We start from the raw sequence: 17,998 nt of genomic DNA on the forward strand, positions 1-17,998 counted from the left end.
CCACCAGAGAGCCCAATTATCTGGGAGATCCTCTAAGATCGACCAGTCGATCGCGATCGACCAGTTGGTGACCACTGCTCTAGACTGATCTCCTCTAGAGCCTTTCCAACAGATCGTTGCATTTCATCTTTCATAACCAAACACACAAAATACTTCAAACTGTTACAAATTTTTGCACTAGCTTCTGTGCAAGTGATACCATTGAAATTGGTTCTCAAAAGAACATACTCACATTTTATCGTGGGGAACTTTGCTGTGCTGTACCGGATGCAGTAACCTATTGTTTCCACCGATCTGCAGCTTGTCTTTGGGTGATTTCAACAACTTGGAATTGGATGATGATGCACTAGTACCTCCACTGGATGAGCGATTGCTCCCATTTCCACTGCTACCTTTGCTCTTTGAAGACAAAGATGAAAAGAGGGAAAATACTGAAGAGGAGGGAGGGGTCAAAGGCGGCTTGCTGGAGGAGCTGTGTCTTCTTTCTGAAAGGAAAACCAGTGTTTGTAAATTTCAGAGTAAATGCAGGAACCTTTCCAACGTTTTGTACTTCATCATTTGCTCCATTCAAATTGTTCCTTTACTGGTCTGGGGGCACAAGCTCTATAGGATTCAGCACGTCACAACTATGGAGTACTGAGCTCCCTTCGATGCTGCTCCCTAATTAGTCCCTGGAATGGCTTTTAACTTTGTGAGGTTCATTCCTCCACCAACAATGCTTAACTGAACAAGCTGCCCTTTAAAAAAATACTCCCATGTTCCTCTCAATCCAAGGAGCACGAGCCTGGGAATCAGATCCAGGTCTCCAACACAGGGAAGCCTAGGCCAACCATGCTTAACTCTCACATTTCATCAAGAATTAGCAAATGTTTTGTTCTAAATGCCTCCTAATAAGGTGAAAGAACTTTCACACTAATCTTTTGGCACTGCCTACTAACTCTTAGATCTGGAACACAACTTCTAGATTTATTCTGTAATTTTCCTGGGAGCAATTCTACTCCCCTTTCATAATCTGCCCAGACCAGTTACGGCAGAATTCCATTTTACAGCATCAGCCATCAGTGACTCATCGCATTCATAGGAAAAATAGTTATTCAGGTGTGTGCTTTGTTTTTAAACCAGGAAAAAGATACCTGAATTGCTGAACAGAGAGCAGGCAGGTTCCCGTAATGCACATTTCAGAGAAGAAATGACTGAGTTTATGGAGTTACATTTAATAAAAGGATAGCCATGTCATTAACATAAATAAATGTTTAGATCGATTTTCATTTCAAATGTGTAGCCTGTAGATTTTAAATATCTATATGTTATTACAGTTAATCGCTGAATCGCTGAGCACCACTGCCTGCACACCTCACAACTTCATGGAATATCCAGTTCCACCAGCATACAAGCATGCTAATAAGCCATTCGCTCACCTGATATCTGGGTAACCCAAACTCTCGGTGGTTCCTAGATAACCCTTATAGGCAGCTATCCTGTTTACAGGCATGTCTGTGTCTCCACCAATCGACCAGACCACAGAGCTACCGTGCGTATGTGGGGCGTGGAAGGTCACATACTTGTTAGTAATGTTTCTTCTCAGCTGATACTGTTAACATTGCTTAAGGCCACCCATATGGCTATTCCAATCTCAGAAATGGCCACAGGGCTATGACAAAACCTAATTAAACTGGCAGGAAGCTTGCCCATCAAGTTGCAGTGAACTCTGTCACCTGTTAGGTATATGTAATGATCATGTCCACCATACATCCTGCATGATGGCCTATCAGGCCCAGGAGAATGTGCAGTACTTTGCTGAGATTCTGCTAATTCAGTCCAGGAAAAAAATTCCTTCCCAGCCCCAAATATATCACTCTGTGACCAATCCGGACACCCCAGTCACAGGTTGAAGCCACCCACAGAAAGTTACCAACCCTGTGCCAATGTAGCCAGCAACAGCACTGCCACCCCCAACTCTCAGCAAGAGTGTCAGGGGAGAAGTAACCATGGAAAAGTGAGTCAACCTCTCCCCACTAGGCAAGAAAGGTGGGGGGAGGGCCAGACTGAGGCCAGCAAACTCTATCCCCATGCATCTGGGAGCAAGAATTTTAAACATGTTCGTCAATGCTGAACTAAAGTATTTATAACTGAGGAGATGAACAAGTTAGATCAGGAAACTAGAGGCATGAAATAGGGTCTGTAACTGACTCACTGAGTGACTCTCAACAAGTCTCTTATGCTCTGTACCTGTTTCTCTCTCTGTGAAATGGGTATAATACTGACAGTATTACAATACTTACAAGGATACTGTTGGTTTTAAATAATGTTTGTAAAGAGCTTTGAGATCCTCAGATAACATTTTCTACAGAAATATAAAATAACTGCAGTAACTATCACCACTTTTTCTTAGAAATACCTGACTTAAAATGATACAAGAAATCTTCTATGGTGTCCAATATTAACCACTTAACATATTTACAAAACTAGACATTGTACAAGAGTTTCAAGCGAAGTGTATTAGCATCTTATATCCTAGTAAATGAATGCGCTTCTAATATGACAAACTGTTTATTGCCAAATGTCTTTTTATAGCAATGGCAAGAATCCCTGGGTAGCTTTGATAAGTTACTATTTGAAGGCCATTAGTTCAGTGAAGTTTTATGATGCGGCTAGGCTCCATACATAAACCATGACAGAATCGTTGTGTGAATTACTGAGATAAATTAGTCAATATCCTCCAAACTACTGTATATTTAGCAAATTCCAAGTCCAAATGCTTGTCACTGTTAAAAATAGTTCTTGATAATTTCATAGGTCACCAATGTGATCTGTTCTTAACTTAATTTAATTTATTTAAAATAAGAAAAGGGTGTTACTTCATTTAAGTGTGTTCCGAGAAGAAAAAAGGATTAGGATAAAAACTGAGGTTAAATATTACCTTGCAAGTCATCATTAGTGTTAAACTGGGTAAAATATCAATTATATCAATTAATCCACATGATCTGAATAATTTTTTTTTCTAGTGAGTTTAGTCAGGGCTGTTCCATTGGCCCTGGATTAAGGCTGGATTGAAAGATGGCCAGACTATACTGTTATTTGTATTGGTATCATAGAAGGAAAGCCAGTCTTAGCACAAGTAAGAAAATACAAAAAGAAAAATCCTTTTAACTGGTGATAATTAAAGACCTGACCTAGGGGGTTGAGACTATTAATCAAATATCAGGGTTACACACCATATGGAACAGAACCATGTTATGATAAATATTTTTAAAAGAGAGTGACCTGAATCAGAGTGTTTTCTTTTTGTGCAAACCCTGAAAAGGTTTGTCCCTTTATGGGGATATCTTCATTTTGCAGACTAGATATTTATACTAATATGCAGGTTCTTCACTAATTCAACAGCATTGGGATACTTCCAGTATCCAGGATAACTTCAAACTCTAGACTGCATCCACACTTGGAATTTTAGGGAATTTCCACAGCATTGCTCTAGCACCAACAGAGATTCTCAGCTGCTGCAAATGGTGAGCACTAGGGTAGGCCAACCACCAACATTTTTACCACTGTCCATTAGTGCTATACATACAGCTGAACAAATCCCCAGCCAGCTCCAACAGGTGAGGATCTAGCTTCCTGTATAGAGCCAAGGGCCTAATAACCAGTAGTAGAACTCTTCTTTGCCGCCTTGATGCCTACAAAAAAACCCTGACAACAGTTAGGCTGCTGCAGGTTGGAGGCCACAGCCTACCATGCTGACCAATATTGTCCTGCTTTACACTCCCCCACTGGTCTACATCCATCCATGGTCTCTTGTCTGACACTCACACTGTAAACTCTTTGGGGCGGGGACTGTTTTTTCATTTTCTATTTGTACAATGGGGCTAGGTATAGGACTGCTGCTCCTAGGCACTGCGATGATAATAATGATAAAATAATAAATAACAGACTTGTTCAAGCATAAAGACTGGCAACTTTTTTTTCAAAGTAGGGACAGTATTTAGGGAGAAGGGCAACTAGAGAGTTCAACATAAAATGGAGGTTTTCTCAGATATGTTTCAAGTACCAAGAGAAATGATTATTTTAGAAATTTAGGATAGCAATACAAGCTTTATCCTGCATATCACAGAGAAATCTAGTGTAAATGCTATGACAATAGTGTAGTGTATATAAAGTACTAGTAATTACAGTAGGAACAGGTTTTGAAAAATGTACTCACCAACAATGATGGAGATAAACGGATGTTAATATATTAGTTTCTTTAGATTATAATCTTTCTTTCTTTTTCTTTTTTTTTTAAATTAAGTTTCTGGCCTTTATGATCGCAAAGAAAACCATCCAAATGTAGTTAACCAATTTCAATGTCTTCCTGAGTCTGGAAGTTTAAGTGGAGGAAGGAAGCGTGTGTGAAATTAACAAGATTCTGGTCAGTTTCACTGTTCAGAACTCTGTGAACAGCAGCAATAGCAAGCAGTGAAGTTATTCCTGGGGTAGTAGGACCCACTTGATAGCAGTGTCACTGTGGACCACATGGATCAAGCTTTTGTGCAATTATGGGTCATCATTTGAAAGGTTTTTCTTATGGGGGGTTGAGACATAACAGAGGCAGTCTGCTTGTGCTGTTTGTTGCAAGGAGTTGTGAGGTGGTAATGCTACCTGTTGCTTGTGTTTAATGTAGGTTGTATGCTGAAAGACTTGGCAACAGGCAAAATGAATAGGACTCTCTGGCAAAAATTAATACATTTAAAGTTAGGGGCTAAACTCCAAATGTAGGTACCTAAATAAGCCGCCTGATTTTCAAAAGTCCTAAGCACTAATAGTTCCTCCTGCTGACTTTGAGAGCCAGTGGGTACTCTCACACCTCTGAACTCCTTCTGTTTTTGCAATATCTTTTTCAACAGAGCATGACCAAAACGATATGTTAACACATCAACATCATGGGACAGAGAGATAACAGTGCCGCTTTATGGGACTTATCCATCATAAGAATGAGACCACTAGTAAGAATGACACCTACAATACTCACATCCCCTTCGACCCAAGGAACCCCAAACCAACCAGTGAATATACAAACAAAATCTGAAATAAATCAACCTACAATCACATAATTGGTGCTCAGATACTAACTATAGTGAGGGGTGGCAGTATAAACCCTATGAGAGATACAAAGCTTTGGTTTAGTTATATCTGGAATATTGTATTTGCTTTTGGGTTGTTCAGCATCAGGAAGAAATTGACCTAATGCTGCCAACTCTCACAATTTTCTTGTGTCTGGTGATATTCTTAAAGACTTCGCATCTGCAGTCAAGAGCATCTCCCCACCCCACCCCCCCGTCCTCAAAATCCTTGAGCAGAGCTTGAAAATTTTAATCCTAAAGGATTAAACATCAGAAAACAAATAGAAAGAACTGGATATTTTAATTTTGATTATTAAGCCAATCTCAGGTTTCGAACACTTAGGGAGGGCAATACTGCGATAACACACACAAAAAATGATGAAGGAGCAAGCGTGTTTATTGCACGTTTTACTTTTGCTTTTTTCCCTGGTTCACATATAACAGAAACAGCTTATGAATTTCTTAAATCTTTCCAATACTATTCACCAAATAATGTTGGCTAATTATTTCCAACCTGTAGATTGTATCCATGCAGTTCACCAAGAATATTCAGTATTTTGGGTAGTTTTAGTTAGACTTAGCACACACTTCTGTCCTGAGACTGAAGGAATGTAATTCAGAATCAAGCTTCGAGTGAGAATATTTATTTATTAATTCAAAAATGTGTTGTTAATATTCTCCAATATATTCTTAAAATTAGCTATTTCTGTTTATACTCCTGTCAGCAAACTCATTTTCTCAAATGAACCAAAAAGGAGCATTAACACAGTCAAAATGCTCTACTTATGAGGAACGATTAGAAGAACCAAATATGTATTACTTGGTTAAACTATAAGCAGGAGATGGGAAGAGACATAACAATAGTTTACAAACTAACACCAATGCTGAAAAGGAATTAAGGACACAAGTAGAAGTAATGAGATGAAATTAAAGGCAAATTTAGGTTAAATATCAGGAAAAGATCTGGAGATTAAAGATCTGTTAGGCTGGGAAACTATCTCCCAAGAGAAGTGGTACGAGCTCTACTTATAACTAGACTAAACTCCAGAAAATATACAGTAGGGGAACAATCCTGCCTTGGCAACGTCATCTCTAATTTCTATGGCCAATACTGAGACTGGTACTGTCAATCAGGAGACAGATGCAGTTTGTCACAGATGCACAACTGTCACTGGAAAGTGGCACATTTGCAGGCAAAAGTGAGGTGCAAAAGGGGTCAGTGAATTTATAAAACAGGTTTTGAATTTTAATTCATGTTTAAATTAAAACCTGAGCACCAGTATGTTAGTCAGGAGGATTTATTTTTTCCACGTATTGTAATATATTAAAAGATGCGTGAGAAATAATGCAGAACACAACAAAACATTTTCAAAAGAATAACTGTAAAAGTTTGTATGTACGAAGTGTTTACCTAATTTAGCAACACTGAATGTATTGTATTGTACTGAATTGCATTGTATTGCATTGAATTGACAGGTTGTGGAAAAATTACAGACTGTGGAGATTACATATAGTATTTTGTTCTGATCTCCATCTCAAAGAGCCTTACTTGAACAGTTTTGGTATTTTAATATATATTCACAACATGAACACAAACCAACCAACCAAGCAAGCTTGTTTTAGGCTTTCTTCTCCTCCTGTTGCAGATGCTGCATCTGTTCTGTTTTGGGTATATGAGTCAGGAAAATGCACATCAAACATTAAATGAGAACCTCTTACACTATATGGTGTCCATGAAATGTGTTATAAAATATTAAAACAGTAAAGGTAACTAATAGTGTAATGCTGGAATACTAGGAAATGTGGACTCAATTTCTTTTACTGTGGTACATTATCAATAAAATAAAATGAAGCCTTTTCCCCTCAGCTATTTCCAAGCCTTTGATCTCTAATTTTGGGTAATCTGCTCGTCCCTGTTTGCTGCTGAATGATTTACCAGAGGTGAGGATACTATTACTACCGGTAGTTTGGGAAGATACGAATGGGAACCAACAGCTGCACTGTTCAATCACATTATTCTGCCCGCACATTTAATGATAGTATGTCTCAATCTTGGTGTTAAATTCACATTTTCAAGTGTGATTTGTTTAAGCTGTGTCATGTAAAAACTAGTTTAAGGAATTCAGCAGCTCTTCCTTGTGTGAGAAAGTTAATACTCTTCTCCAAACTCGACCTTCATTTTAAAGTACAGCTATGGTGAGACGTATTTAGTATCAGTTTGATAGTGTCCTTTAATGGAATGATTCCCATACAAACTTACTGAACAATCGAGAAGATCTGGCATACTATGCTAAACATATGACACTGCTGAACACTGCTTAATCATCTGCCAATATATTACAGTTCCCATTTGTCATTATCTATGACTCAGTCTAAAAATATTTTAAAATAATTATGTTCAGGTGTTTTACAGTTTCTATAACATCCTTGTTTCCTCCACTTCACATCATACTCCCCAAATCAAAAATAACTACACTTTAATAGTATCTGATGTGTCTTTTATATGACAGCTCAAAAGGACATTTCAAATGGGACAGCAGTGATTTTTCAAGCTAATAACTTAGCTCCAGTATCGAAAATCTTTTTTAAAAAAATCAAAAGATGTAAACTAGATTGTGGACAAACAACTTAGAAGTATTGTGTTACCCTCTTATGACATGTGCTAGACACACCACAAACTTGCTGCCACACAGCAAAGTAAAAACGAAACCACTCCATATTTTTCTGACTCTCCAAGGGCTCAATCCTATGAGGTGCTGAGCACTCGCACCTCCCCATCAAAGCCCATGGGAGTTGAGGGTGCTCAAGACTTCGCAGGAACCTCAGATAAATATTAGAGCACATTTTTAATGAAACCTTAACAACCCCCTAAAAAAAAATCTTTACCAATAATTTGCATGTGGCTCATTTTCCATACAGTGATTAAAAAAAATTACACAGATCCAGAGTTAGAAACCCCCTGAAAAAGGGCATAAATGTTTGCAATTTCTATTACTACAATAACCATACTGAAAGATATGTTCCTGAGTACCAATGGACTCATAGATTCATAGACTGGAAGCGACTTCCAGAGGTCATCGAGTCCAGTCCCCTGCCCTCATGGCAGGACCAAATACTGTCTAGACCATCCCTGATAGACATTTATCTAACCTCCTCTTAAATATCTCCAGAGATGGAGCGAGACATTTACGTGTGAAATGATTACTGCCTAAGCAATACAGAATATTGCAAGAGAAAGGAAATACATTCAAATTTATAAAAAAGTTAAGCAGTTTCTAGCATTTCACTTGCCCCTTAGTCCTACTGCCAACGTTTGTGGTTTTGTAAAAACATTTCTGTTTCATTCCCTTTTGCTGTGTGAAAGCCTCGCATGCAGAAAAAGGGAACCAACTGACTACACAGGGAAAACCCTTAAGCTAACTATACACAAAGTGCTGTCAAATGCATCAAGTACACCAGAGGCGGGGGGAAACAGCTGATTACCCCTTTCCGTTAGTACTAGGCTGCTGTACCACTAGCGGGTAAACAGTTTTCAGACAAAAGTGTGATTTTTAACCTTACTTCCCCTTAAGACTCACACCACATCAGAAGGTATCTCTTGTATAAAGCTGAAGAGATTGTTTTATATACATGAGCACTCTCATTGCTGTATGTTTAAGACAGCAGGTATCACAGCAGCAGCCTTTAAAGTTAACCGAATGTTCTGTTCAATATGATACTTAACTGAATAACCAAATCTTTCGGACACTTTTGGTGGTTTGCATTATTCCTGTATGTCAATTAATAGGCATGGGCAACAGAATATAAAATGACACATCGGAAGTTTTGTAAACTCAAGTTTTTGTCCTGACTCCTTATGTAAGTGTTGGGCAATGAATCAAACTGACCTGTGCCAGTGCTAACAGACCACTCGTTAAAAATGAAGCAAACCCACTCAGCTTAACACACAGAAATCGACTTCTATGAAAAATGCTGTACCCTTAATTTTCAATCACAAGGCTAGAGCTGTTTCACTTACTTACATATAAGAATTTAGTTCAGACAGTGGAAGAACTTCGACATACATATGTTATTGCTACAAAGAGTAAAGAATGGTTCTATGTTTAAAATTCATTTTGTTTACTGTTTCACACTTCTAATTTCTCCTACAAAACAAAGATAATAAAAGTGCTAATTAGAACACTTAACGTCTTTCACTAAGCAGAAGTCCCAAAGTGTATGATTTTCATACTTTTGCTACGTTTCAACTGTGTTGTTTTATTGTTAAGGTGTTCAGACTTCCCCATACAATATTATACTGTTCAGACAAAACAGTGAAATAACTAGTTTTCACACAAATCCATGTGAACAAGGAAATTTAAAGTTAAAACTGATACTTCTTCCTACAAATTATTTATAGATCATTGTGGAATTCTATGCATCAGGCAGTACTATAGCTACAGAAATAACTAGGTACAACAGAACATTGAAGATGAAGATTCAGACTTAATTTCATATTTGTATTTCGTGTGTGTGTCAAACGGAACGTAAAATTAATATTTTATCAGTTTCCTTCCTTCCATTGTCAGAGAGGTGCATAAAGCTGATCCAGCTAAAAAAAAGGACACTGATTAAAAATAGTATTTAAAAACCTCAAAACAAATACCCATAGACACAGAAAATAGGGTTACTCCTCCTCCTCTGGGGCTGCACGAGCAGCATGGGGCTGGCTGACAGCAATCACCTATGAGCTACATTGGTCTGCTGCTCACTCACTCACTGCTGCTTCATTATCATGTTCTAATCATGGGGCCTAGATACAAGGCTTCTGCCTTAATCTTCAACTGATGTTCCTTTAATCATCAGATCAGGTTTGTTTGCCTGGTAAATCAGGACTGGGTCAGTTCATTTTCTATTGTGTTGTGTTTAAAAGTATGTTATTTATTGAACAGACTGTGTTTAAACAAATGATATTTTCCAAAATAAGAGATTTACAAGGACAAATCCTTCAGAGAGCACAGGTTATTGATCTGACAGATTACCAAGGCTCATTAAGTGATGTTCCAATCTATCAAGCCAGTCTGGCTGTAATGCATGTTCACTAGAAACTTTTACTGAGAATTCTTGTTACATTTTTGTAACAATGATAATACCAGTGACCAGCAGAGGATATTAATGTAATAACTACTGTTGAGCAAAATATCAAAGGGTACGTAACAAATAATATAGTTATGTCACAACCTTCACACAAGAGTCACACTACAAAACCACTGTTTTGAGGTCAGTTAGTTAAGGTAGTATATAGCTAACTTTGCAGTGAGTCAAAAATGCAACTCAACTGCATGGCACATCCTGTAGGTCAGTGGTTCTCAACCAGAGGTACGTGTACCCCTGGGGATACGCAGACGTCTTCCGGGGGGACATCAACTCATCTAGATATTTGCCTAGTTTTATAACAGGCCATATTAAAAGCACTAGAAAAGTCAGTATAAACTAAAATTTCATACAATGACTTGCTTAAACTGCTTTATATACTATACACTGAAATATAGGCTCAATATTTATATTCCAATTGATTTATTTTATAATTGTATGGTAAATAGGAGAAAGTCAGCAATTTTTCAGTAACAGTGAGCTGTGACACTTGTATTTTTATGTCTGATTTTGTAAACAAGTAGTTCTCAAGCTAGTTGAAACTCAGGGTACACAAGACAAATCAGACTCCTGAAAGGGGTACAGCAGTCTGGAAAGGTTGAGAACCTCTGCTGTAGGTATTATGGCATTTTATGTTTGTATACTTCTGGCACAATGGGGCCCCAGATCTTGGCTGGGGGTCCCTAGGTACTATAAATAAATAATACGCATAAACTACTTAATTACGAAAACAGTAATAGAAAACATTCCTTATGTGCGATGTGGCCAAATTAACATTGCTTCTGCAAGCTTAATCCCTGCATTTCCTGATTTTAAAAATAAATAAATAAGTATGCTTACAACATAGTGTGTACTCCGCTTTGCCTGTGATTCACAATGCCAGTTAAAACGCTGAGTAGGATCTGATGGTGATACCTCATTAAGAGTATGTCTAATGTACAAGAAAAGGTATGTCTTTTGTTAGTTAACACATTTCAAAACCTTCGGGTTCACCTCCACAGCTAATATATGTTAAAATACAGCTTGCCCTGTCCACACTAGAACTTCAAAATGTGTTGGCTAACATGATTTAAAACTGTACCTGAAGATGAGTGGCGAGGCAGAGGAGTGAGTGCACACAGATAATGCTCTTGTTCGGCTGGAGACCGTTTTCCATCCATTTTTATTGAGATGGTTGTATCTTCCTCGTAGAAAAAGACAGGGGCTTTTTTTTTTATTTAAAGCTTCAAATTTGAATAATACTGTAACAACTAAAAGGCCCCACCCACCTCATCCCTTAGGAATGAGGATTCACCGTTCTTCAGATTTGCTCCTGCCTGTGATGTTAAAAGCAACTTTCTGGAAGATTCTGCTGGGTCCATGTCTGTGAGCCAGCCACAATCCCTCTCAGGCTAGTGTGCCTCCCAACAGTCTCTTCTTCTGACTGAGCCCTACGGTCAAGCCAGACCGGGAGACTATGCAGCAATATCAAAAAAGAGGTGAGAGCTCATTAGACTCTGATGAAGTTTTATTTTAGCAAATATTGACTGGGCATGATCAGAAGAGATTTTTCAGACCCTAATACACTGAATCCCTCCCCCCGGTGAACCACACGAGAAATTATTCCTCACTGAAAACTATATACAACGGTCTTACATTTTAAACTTCAGTTGTTCTTATGCATCCTTGTTTTAAACTGCTTTAGGGCCTCATTGTGCTAGGCACTGTATAAACAGAAAGGGAAGAGTATTTTTTTTCTTCCCTCCCCCAGTCATCAAACTAAAAAATATTACTGAGTTTTTCCTCAAAACTGCCCATAAAATAATCACCTTCAGGCAGAGAACAAGAGAAGATTTCATAAAGGTTTAGAAAAGTTAAGAGCATCTGAAAATAGGGTGCTATCAAGCAAATTGTTTTGCAACTTTAAATGCAGCTGGTAATTCCAGAGGTCTTGCTTTAGTAAAAAGAACGATAATACCACCCAGCATTTATATATTTAAAAAACGGTGCCAACATTAACTTCATAACACCCCTGTGAGCATCATTCTTCCAATTTGCATATGTCAAGAGGTGCTGATGCCACTTGCCTAAGGACATACAGCAAGTCAGTGGCAGAGCAAGGATAACGTACAACTCAGAATCTCTTGGTTCTCAACTCTGCGCTCATCTCCTCCGACTTTGCTGCTTATTCATTGCCATTGCAACAGCACCCAGAGGCCCCAATCAGGGATCAGGCCCCCTTTGTGCTAGGCACTGCTCACACACACTCAGTGAAAAGACAGTCCCTGCTCCAAAGAACTTCACTATTAATTGCTTAAGTAAACTTGCTTTTTCCAACGGATTTTAAATCCTGACAGAAACTAGGGACTCTGGAGTAACATGAAGTGAATTCTTTGAGGCACAGAATTATAACAGCTCTTCTAATGTCTGTTGACCTGATTATAATCTTGTGACAAACACAATAACCAGCAGTTTCTGATCATACTGAACAATTGGGAACATACGAAGAAAGTCTGGTTAAGTACGCTGGCCCATAGCTATCAGCATTTACAAGTAAGATTTAAAAAAAAAGAAAATCAGTGAAATCAGTGTTATGGGATTTCAAAATGGGAATGACACACTGAGAGCCATGTATCTATAAGTATGTGACTTGTTGCATTCTGAATAAGCTTCATAGCAAAAACAACATGTGATCAATACCTTCAGGGTAGAATCTCATTTATATTTATTTTCTGGCTATACATTAAATTCAACATATGAACATGTTAATCTGCTCATTTCTCCTCTTTTTGGTAAATACATGAATTTAAATGTCTCCCATGCTGTGTATGTGTGAGGAAAACTGCCTTTTTTCTTTTAAACCAAAGGTAAGAAAACAATTATTCCCAGCATCAAGAACTGGGATGATAATTTTTACATTTCTGCCCTAAATTCTATTTAAAAAACAAAACAAAACAAAAAAAAACCACACAAAAAACACAACCAAAAAACCACTCCCTTCCCTAATTTGGAATTTTATCATGAAAATGTACAACTAAACCTAACTACAGCTGAGCCAGCACAATGCTATAATATCCTGGGATCTTTGATATTTCAGGTACACCAACTCAGCAGTCATGGCTACATCACTATTAAAACTGGCAGTACAAAAGACAACAAAAAACCCCACAACAGATTACAAAGAAAGATTACTTACGAGGAAAGAAAAACCGTGAATAGCCTGTAAAAGTTACTAAGAATGCAGCAGAAATATGATAACATTAAGGACCTGTTAAACTAAGGAATCCTCACTTGCTACCCCTCTTATCTTTCCCTTTCTCTCATGCTCTATGCATACCTAATGCTAGTTTTCAATTTTTCCGTATAGATGACTAATCTGTTTAAATCCCAGATAAATATGCTGCCAGGGCAGCTCAGTAATAATTTTGTTTGTTTGTTTGTTTTTTTACAGAATTTAAGATCTTTTTTCCCTTTTATTTTTTTAAGCCCTCAGGATTAAAAATAACTTTCAAAATAAGAACTGATGGTAATGCTGTTCTCCCAAGTCTGCAGAACGACATCTTCTGGCTTTTTTACAGCTCTCCTGAGAAGTAAAAGAATGAAATGAGCAACACTCTGGTCAGGTGCTTTCCAGCTATTCAGAACCTTATGGGTCGCACTGAAAAAGTCAAGAACCATGTGGGAAAGTCAGGGTGCCAGAGGCAGGGTCTTGAATTATTCATAGGGCAGAATCATTAACACAAAATGGAGCCACAGAGAGGGGCATTGTCTGGTGGCACAGGGCCTTCACATTTACCATATCCCTACTAGAAAGAGATTGATGCAAAAGATGGAGCCGCTGAGCACAACTCAGGGATAGCATCCAGGAAGGAATCCCAACACAAACCCAGCAGCTTGACAGGGGGTCAGGATGGGGTGGATTTCTTACCAGGAAATTACCTCTGGAGCTTGAGGTTAATAGATGTCTTGTAAATCTGTCAAGCCACAGGTTATTATGGAAAGATAGAGCATCTGCGTGGTCTCAGACTGCAGAAATTACAACATCCACAGTAGAGTATATGAACACAAATCTCTGTGTTGCCTGTTGAGGACATTACAATATCCGCATGGTTTGATTACAATACCAGGCACTGTATAAAGTATACTTTTGCCTATACAAAAATTAACTGGTGTGATTTTTACCAAATCATAGCTCAGTTCAGAACACAGGGATAATATATACAAACACTGGCAAAAAAGACAACCTCCATCTAACCAGCAATGCACATTAAAGTACCACTGGGGTCATAAAAAAGAAAAAGGTTTGGGAAGTTACTGGGGAATTCTCACACCTGCACTCAAGCCAAATGACCTTAACGGGCTATTATAGGTTTCCAAATCAAACAAGCAAACAAAAAAGCCATAGAAAAATCAAAGAATGCCACTGTAGACATTCTCATTGAAGGTTTTACAAAAGATGAAGTGTTGGAACGCATGGAAATACAGACCTAAGGTAATCCGAACAACCTTATTTCTGACTCGGTTTGCTCATCCTCCACCCAACAACTACAACAGCAACAAAAAAAATGGTTACATTACACCAGCACAGTGTTCCTCTTCAACTCTGACAATGAGTTACACGATCTTACTACATGCCGGTAGTAGAATACGGGTGTATCATATTCATTGAACTAACGAAAACACCACTTACCCGCTACTTGTGCCACCTAATGGTTACAGGCTATGCTCCAAACTCATCTTTCCTTGAAGAAAGGATATCTTGTCACATACTAAAAGACCTACCATGCGTCCATTTTGCTTTCTGTGCCCCTTCACCCTTTTACTATCTGCAGTAGCTTGTGTCGCCTATAGTTACCAAAAGCTGAATCCTCATACACTGACTGGTAGGGTCTGTGTACCCAGCCAGGAAAATCATGTTGCGTTTGCAAATTTCTCAAAATTTGCAGCTGAACCAATGCATAAGGAATTTTAAAATGACCCAGCTGCTCGAGTTCCTGATAGACAGGTGACAAAGATGTTATTGCAATGAAAAGATTTCCATATGAAAGGAGAATGAAAAAAACACAGACTGTTGAGTTGTGAGGGGAGATGAATCAGAGGAAATATGATAGAAATGTATAAATAATTGAGTAAAGTAGATAAATGAGATCCACCTTTTTACAATCTCAGAAAACAAAGAGCACGGGGACTGTCACAGCACAGGGCAACTGCACCTGTATTTCCCCTTGGTGGCCCAGCAAAGGCACACACTCTCGGGCTTCAGGCTCCCCAAACTGTTGCTTCTTGGGAGAAGACTCCCATCCCCATCCATCTCTATCTATCTCTTGACTCGTATCTTATATGTAGATTATTAGCTCTTTGGGGCAGGGACTGTCTTTTTGTTCTGTTTGTACAGCACCTAGCAATGAGGTCCTGGTTTTTGACTAGGACTCCAAGGTGCTATGGCAATACAAATAAATAATAATTGTTTACACCATATACACCAACTGTGGAACTCATTGTCACAAGATATCAGTGAGACCAAAAGCTCTCCGGGATTCAAGGAAGAATACACATTTACATGAATAATTAGAATAAGTTATATTAAATGTTATACAAAATATATAAAACCTTTATGCTTCAGGGCATAAGATAATCATTAACTGTTGGGCTTTAGAAAGGAACTTCCCTTATGGAGCGGTAATTCCATTATTATATATGACAGCATTCCTGCACTTTCCTCAGAAGCATACGGCACTGAACACCATTAGAGATAGAATACCAACCTAGATGGACTAATGGGCTGATACAGGATAGCAACTGCAAAATGCTAAGAAACATTAAGTTAAAAGACACAACAAGCTGCAATATCAATGTGCTTCTCATAGTGACTATATCAGGAAAATAAAAAGGTGTCAGGGATAGAGGGCCAGAGTTCAGACTGATTGGGGTAACTCTCCATCTTCATGCTTTCCAGTTTTTGTTTTAGTAAATGGCAAGCTTTAAGAATGGTCACATTTCCTTGTGGGGAGGCAGGAGAGACAGTAAATTACAATATTTTTCAAGGCTCTTTGACTTAAGATACTCATAAGTATGAGAAACCTTTTCTCTACTTTAAAGTTCTGTGTCTTGGAACATAATATTCATGCTGCAACACCCAGGGCAGAAGTGATATCATTATTTGTTTTTGTTGTTTTAAGATCAGAACCTCAATGCTATTTTACACTGGTTTTATGCCTTTGTAGCACGAACATTTTATTACGCACAGGAAAAGAGCAGTCACGGGTATTCCATTAATTCTGCAACAGCTCACTTGGAGCAGTAAATATATAAAAATTTGCTAGGATTCTGCAGAGTATGTTTACTACCTTCTGCCCAAAATGTTACAACCAAAGTTTTAGTACACACAAAGTCTCACTCAGCCATTTTAAATTGTATTTTAAAAGAGCCCAGCAGCCAGCTGGGATACGACAACCTAGAACAAAAAATTAATGCACATCTAGAAATAAAAAAATATAACTGTAGTATTCAGTACATTTAGACTAATAATTTATTCTTCTATTTCAGTCCACTGAGTACCACTAAAGGGAAAATGATCATGCTGCCCACCCTAAACAAAAGACCTGGCTTTATAACAGGGAATGCATTAAATCTCTGACTTTTAAATTACACTGCTAGGTGCTACTAGGAAGACAGTTAAAATAAACATGTTCTTACTAGTTTATCTCCTTAATTCATAAATTGACAAAATGATACTGAATTGTACAGGATTATAATCTACCTTTTTAAATGTTTAACTGCTGTTCCTGTCCTCGTTAAAATAGTTTCTTTAGATAATTTGTTTTGGATTGCACATTTCTGTAGGGAAACAGTTTTAATTTAACAGATTATGCTCTGTTCTCAGCACTTCCTGTGTCATGAAACCACAGTTACCGCAAATAAAATACAGTACTTCTTCCCCCCCAACCCCCCCCCAGTTAAAACTTTTTAAAATGTTAACTCCAATTTTAGACATCGACTAGGTAAACAATCATATTACTTCAGAGTACATTTTTAAAAGAACTACTGTTTCAAGATACTTAGATGGTTTAGTGCAAACCTCGGCATTTTGAGTTAATAGCAAACTCAACTCCCATCTGCTTTTGAACTTTGGCCAAATCTCTCAAATGACATTTCAGAATGGCTTATGTGGGCCGTTTGCAGCAGTTAATGCCTCATTTTGAGATTATCCACTTTGATCAACTAACTCTGCAAAGGCCTTCTACACAACTTCATCAGTGTTTAACTCCACCCCTGGTAGAGTATAAACAAACCTAGAAAACGCACAAAGTTTACGTCTTTTAGTTCCATGTAGTGTTAGTACAGAACTATACCAACCTTCTGCAAACTCCATGCAGATCTGGGCTCTTTGCCAACTCCTGCCTCTGAAAACTGCACAAGAAAAGTTACCCAGAGCTTTCAGCCCTGTGCAAAGAGAAAGGCTGTTCTGGAAAGCCTTCTTGTTAACTCCCATTCACATAATTTGAGTGTGCTTCATTGCACCCTTGCTACTAAAGCCTTGCATCATAAATTGGGTCTGCCCACAAACTCCAAACAAGCTCCATGTTTGGGTTTATGTAACATTTGCTACTACAGTAAAGTGCACTTGAATCACAAAGGTCCTGGCAGATAAATAGTAAAACAGGAGGTGGAGTCTAATTTTATTTAATATGGTCATACCAGGAGTCCTTGCTGATGTAAATTAATCCCTCTATTTTCACAGCAACTTGTCAGAGTTTGAGAAGGCGGCACTTAAACAATTTATCACATTG

At 38.2% G+C, this 17,998-nt stretch overlaps 1 protein-coding gene across 7 annotated transcripts in view; it reads right to left on the minus strand.

Moving 5' to 3' along the window:
• Positions 1-17,998, minus strand: part of ATXN7 (ataxin 7) — a 133,249-nt gene that overhangs the window by 16,425 nt on the left and 98,826 nt on the right. For 4 of the 7 annotated variants that reach the window (XM_039547265.1, XM_039547264.1, XM_039547263.1 and 1 more), the window contains one exon: positions 233-485. In XM_039547265.1, the coding sequence (XP_039403199.1) occupies positions 233-485 (253 nt within the window). Of the gene's footprint in view, positions 1-232; positions 486-11,069; positions 11,161-11,310; positions 11,414-11,523; positions 11,703-17,564; positions 17,611-17,998 lie in introns of those variants that run through there. The other 3 variants (XM_039547267.1, XM_039547268.1, XM_039547269.1) reach the window with 3 other exon arrangements.

Source organism: Mauremys reevesii, linkage group 7, assembly GCF_016161935.1.
Source record: "Mauremys reevesii isolate NIE-2019 linkage group 7, ASM1616193v1, whole genome shotgun sequence".
NCBI lineage: Eukaryota > Metazoa > Chordata > Testudines > Geoemydidae > Mauremys > Mauremys reevesii.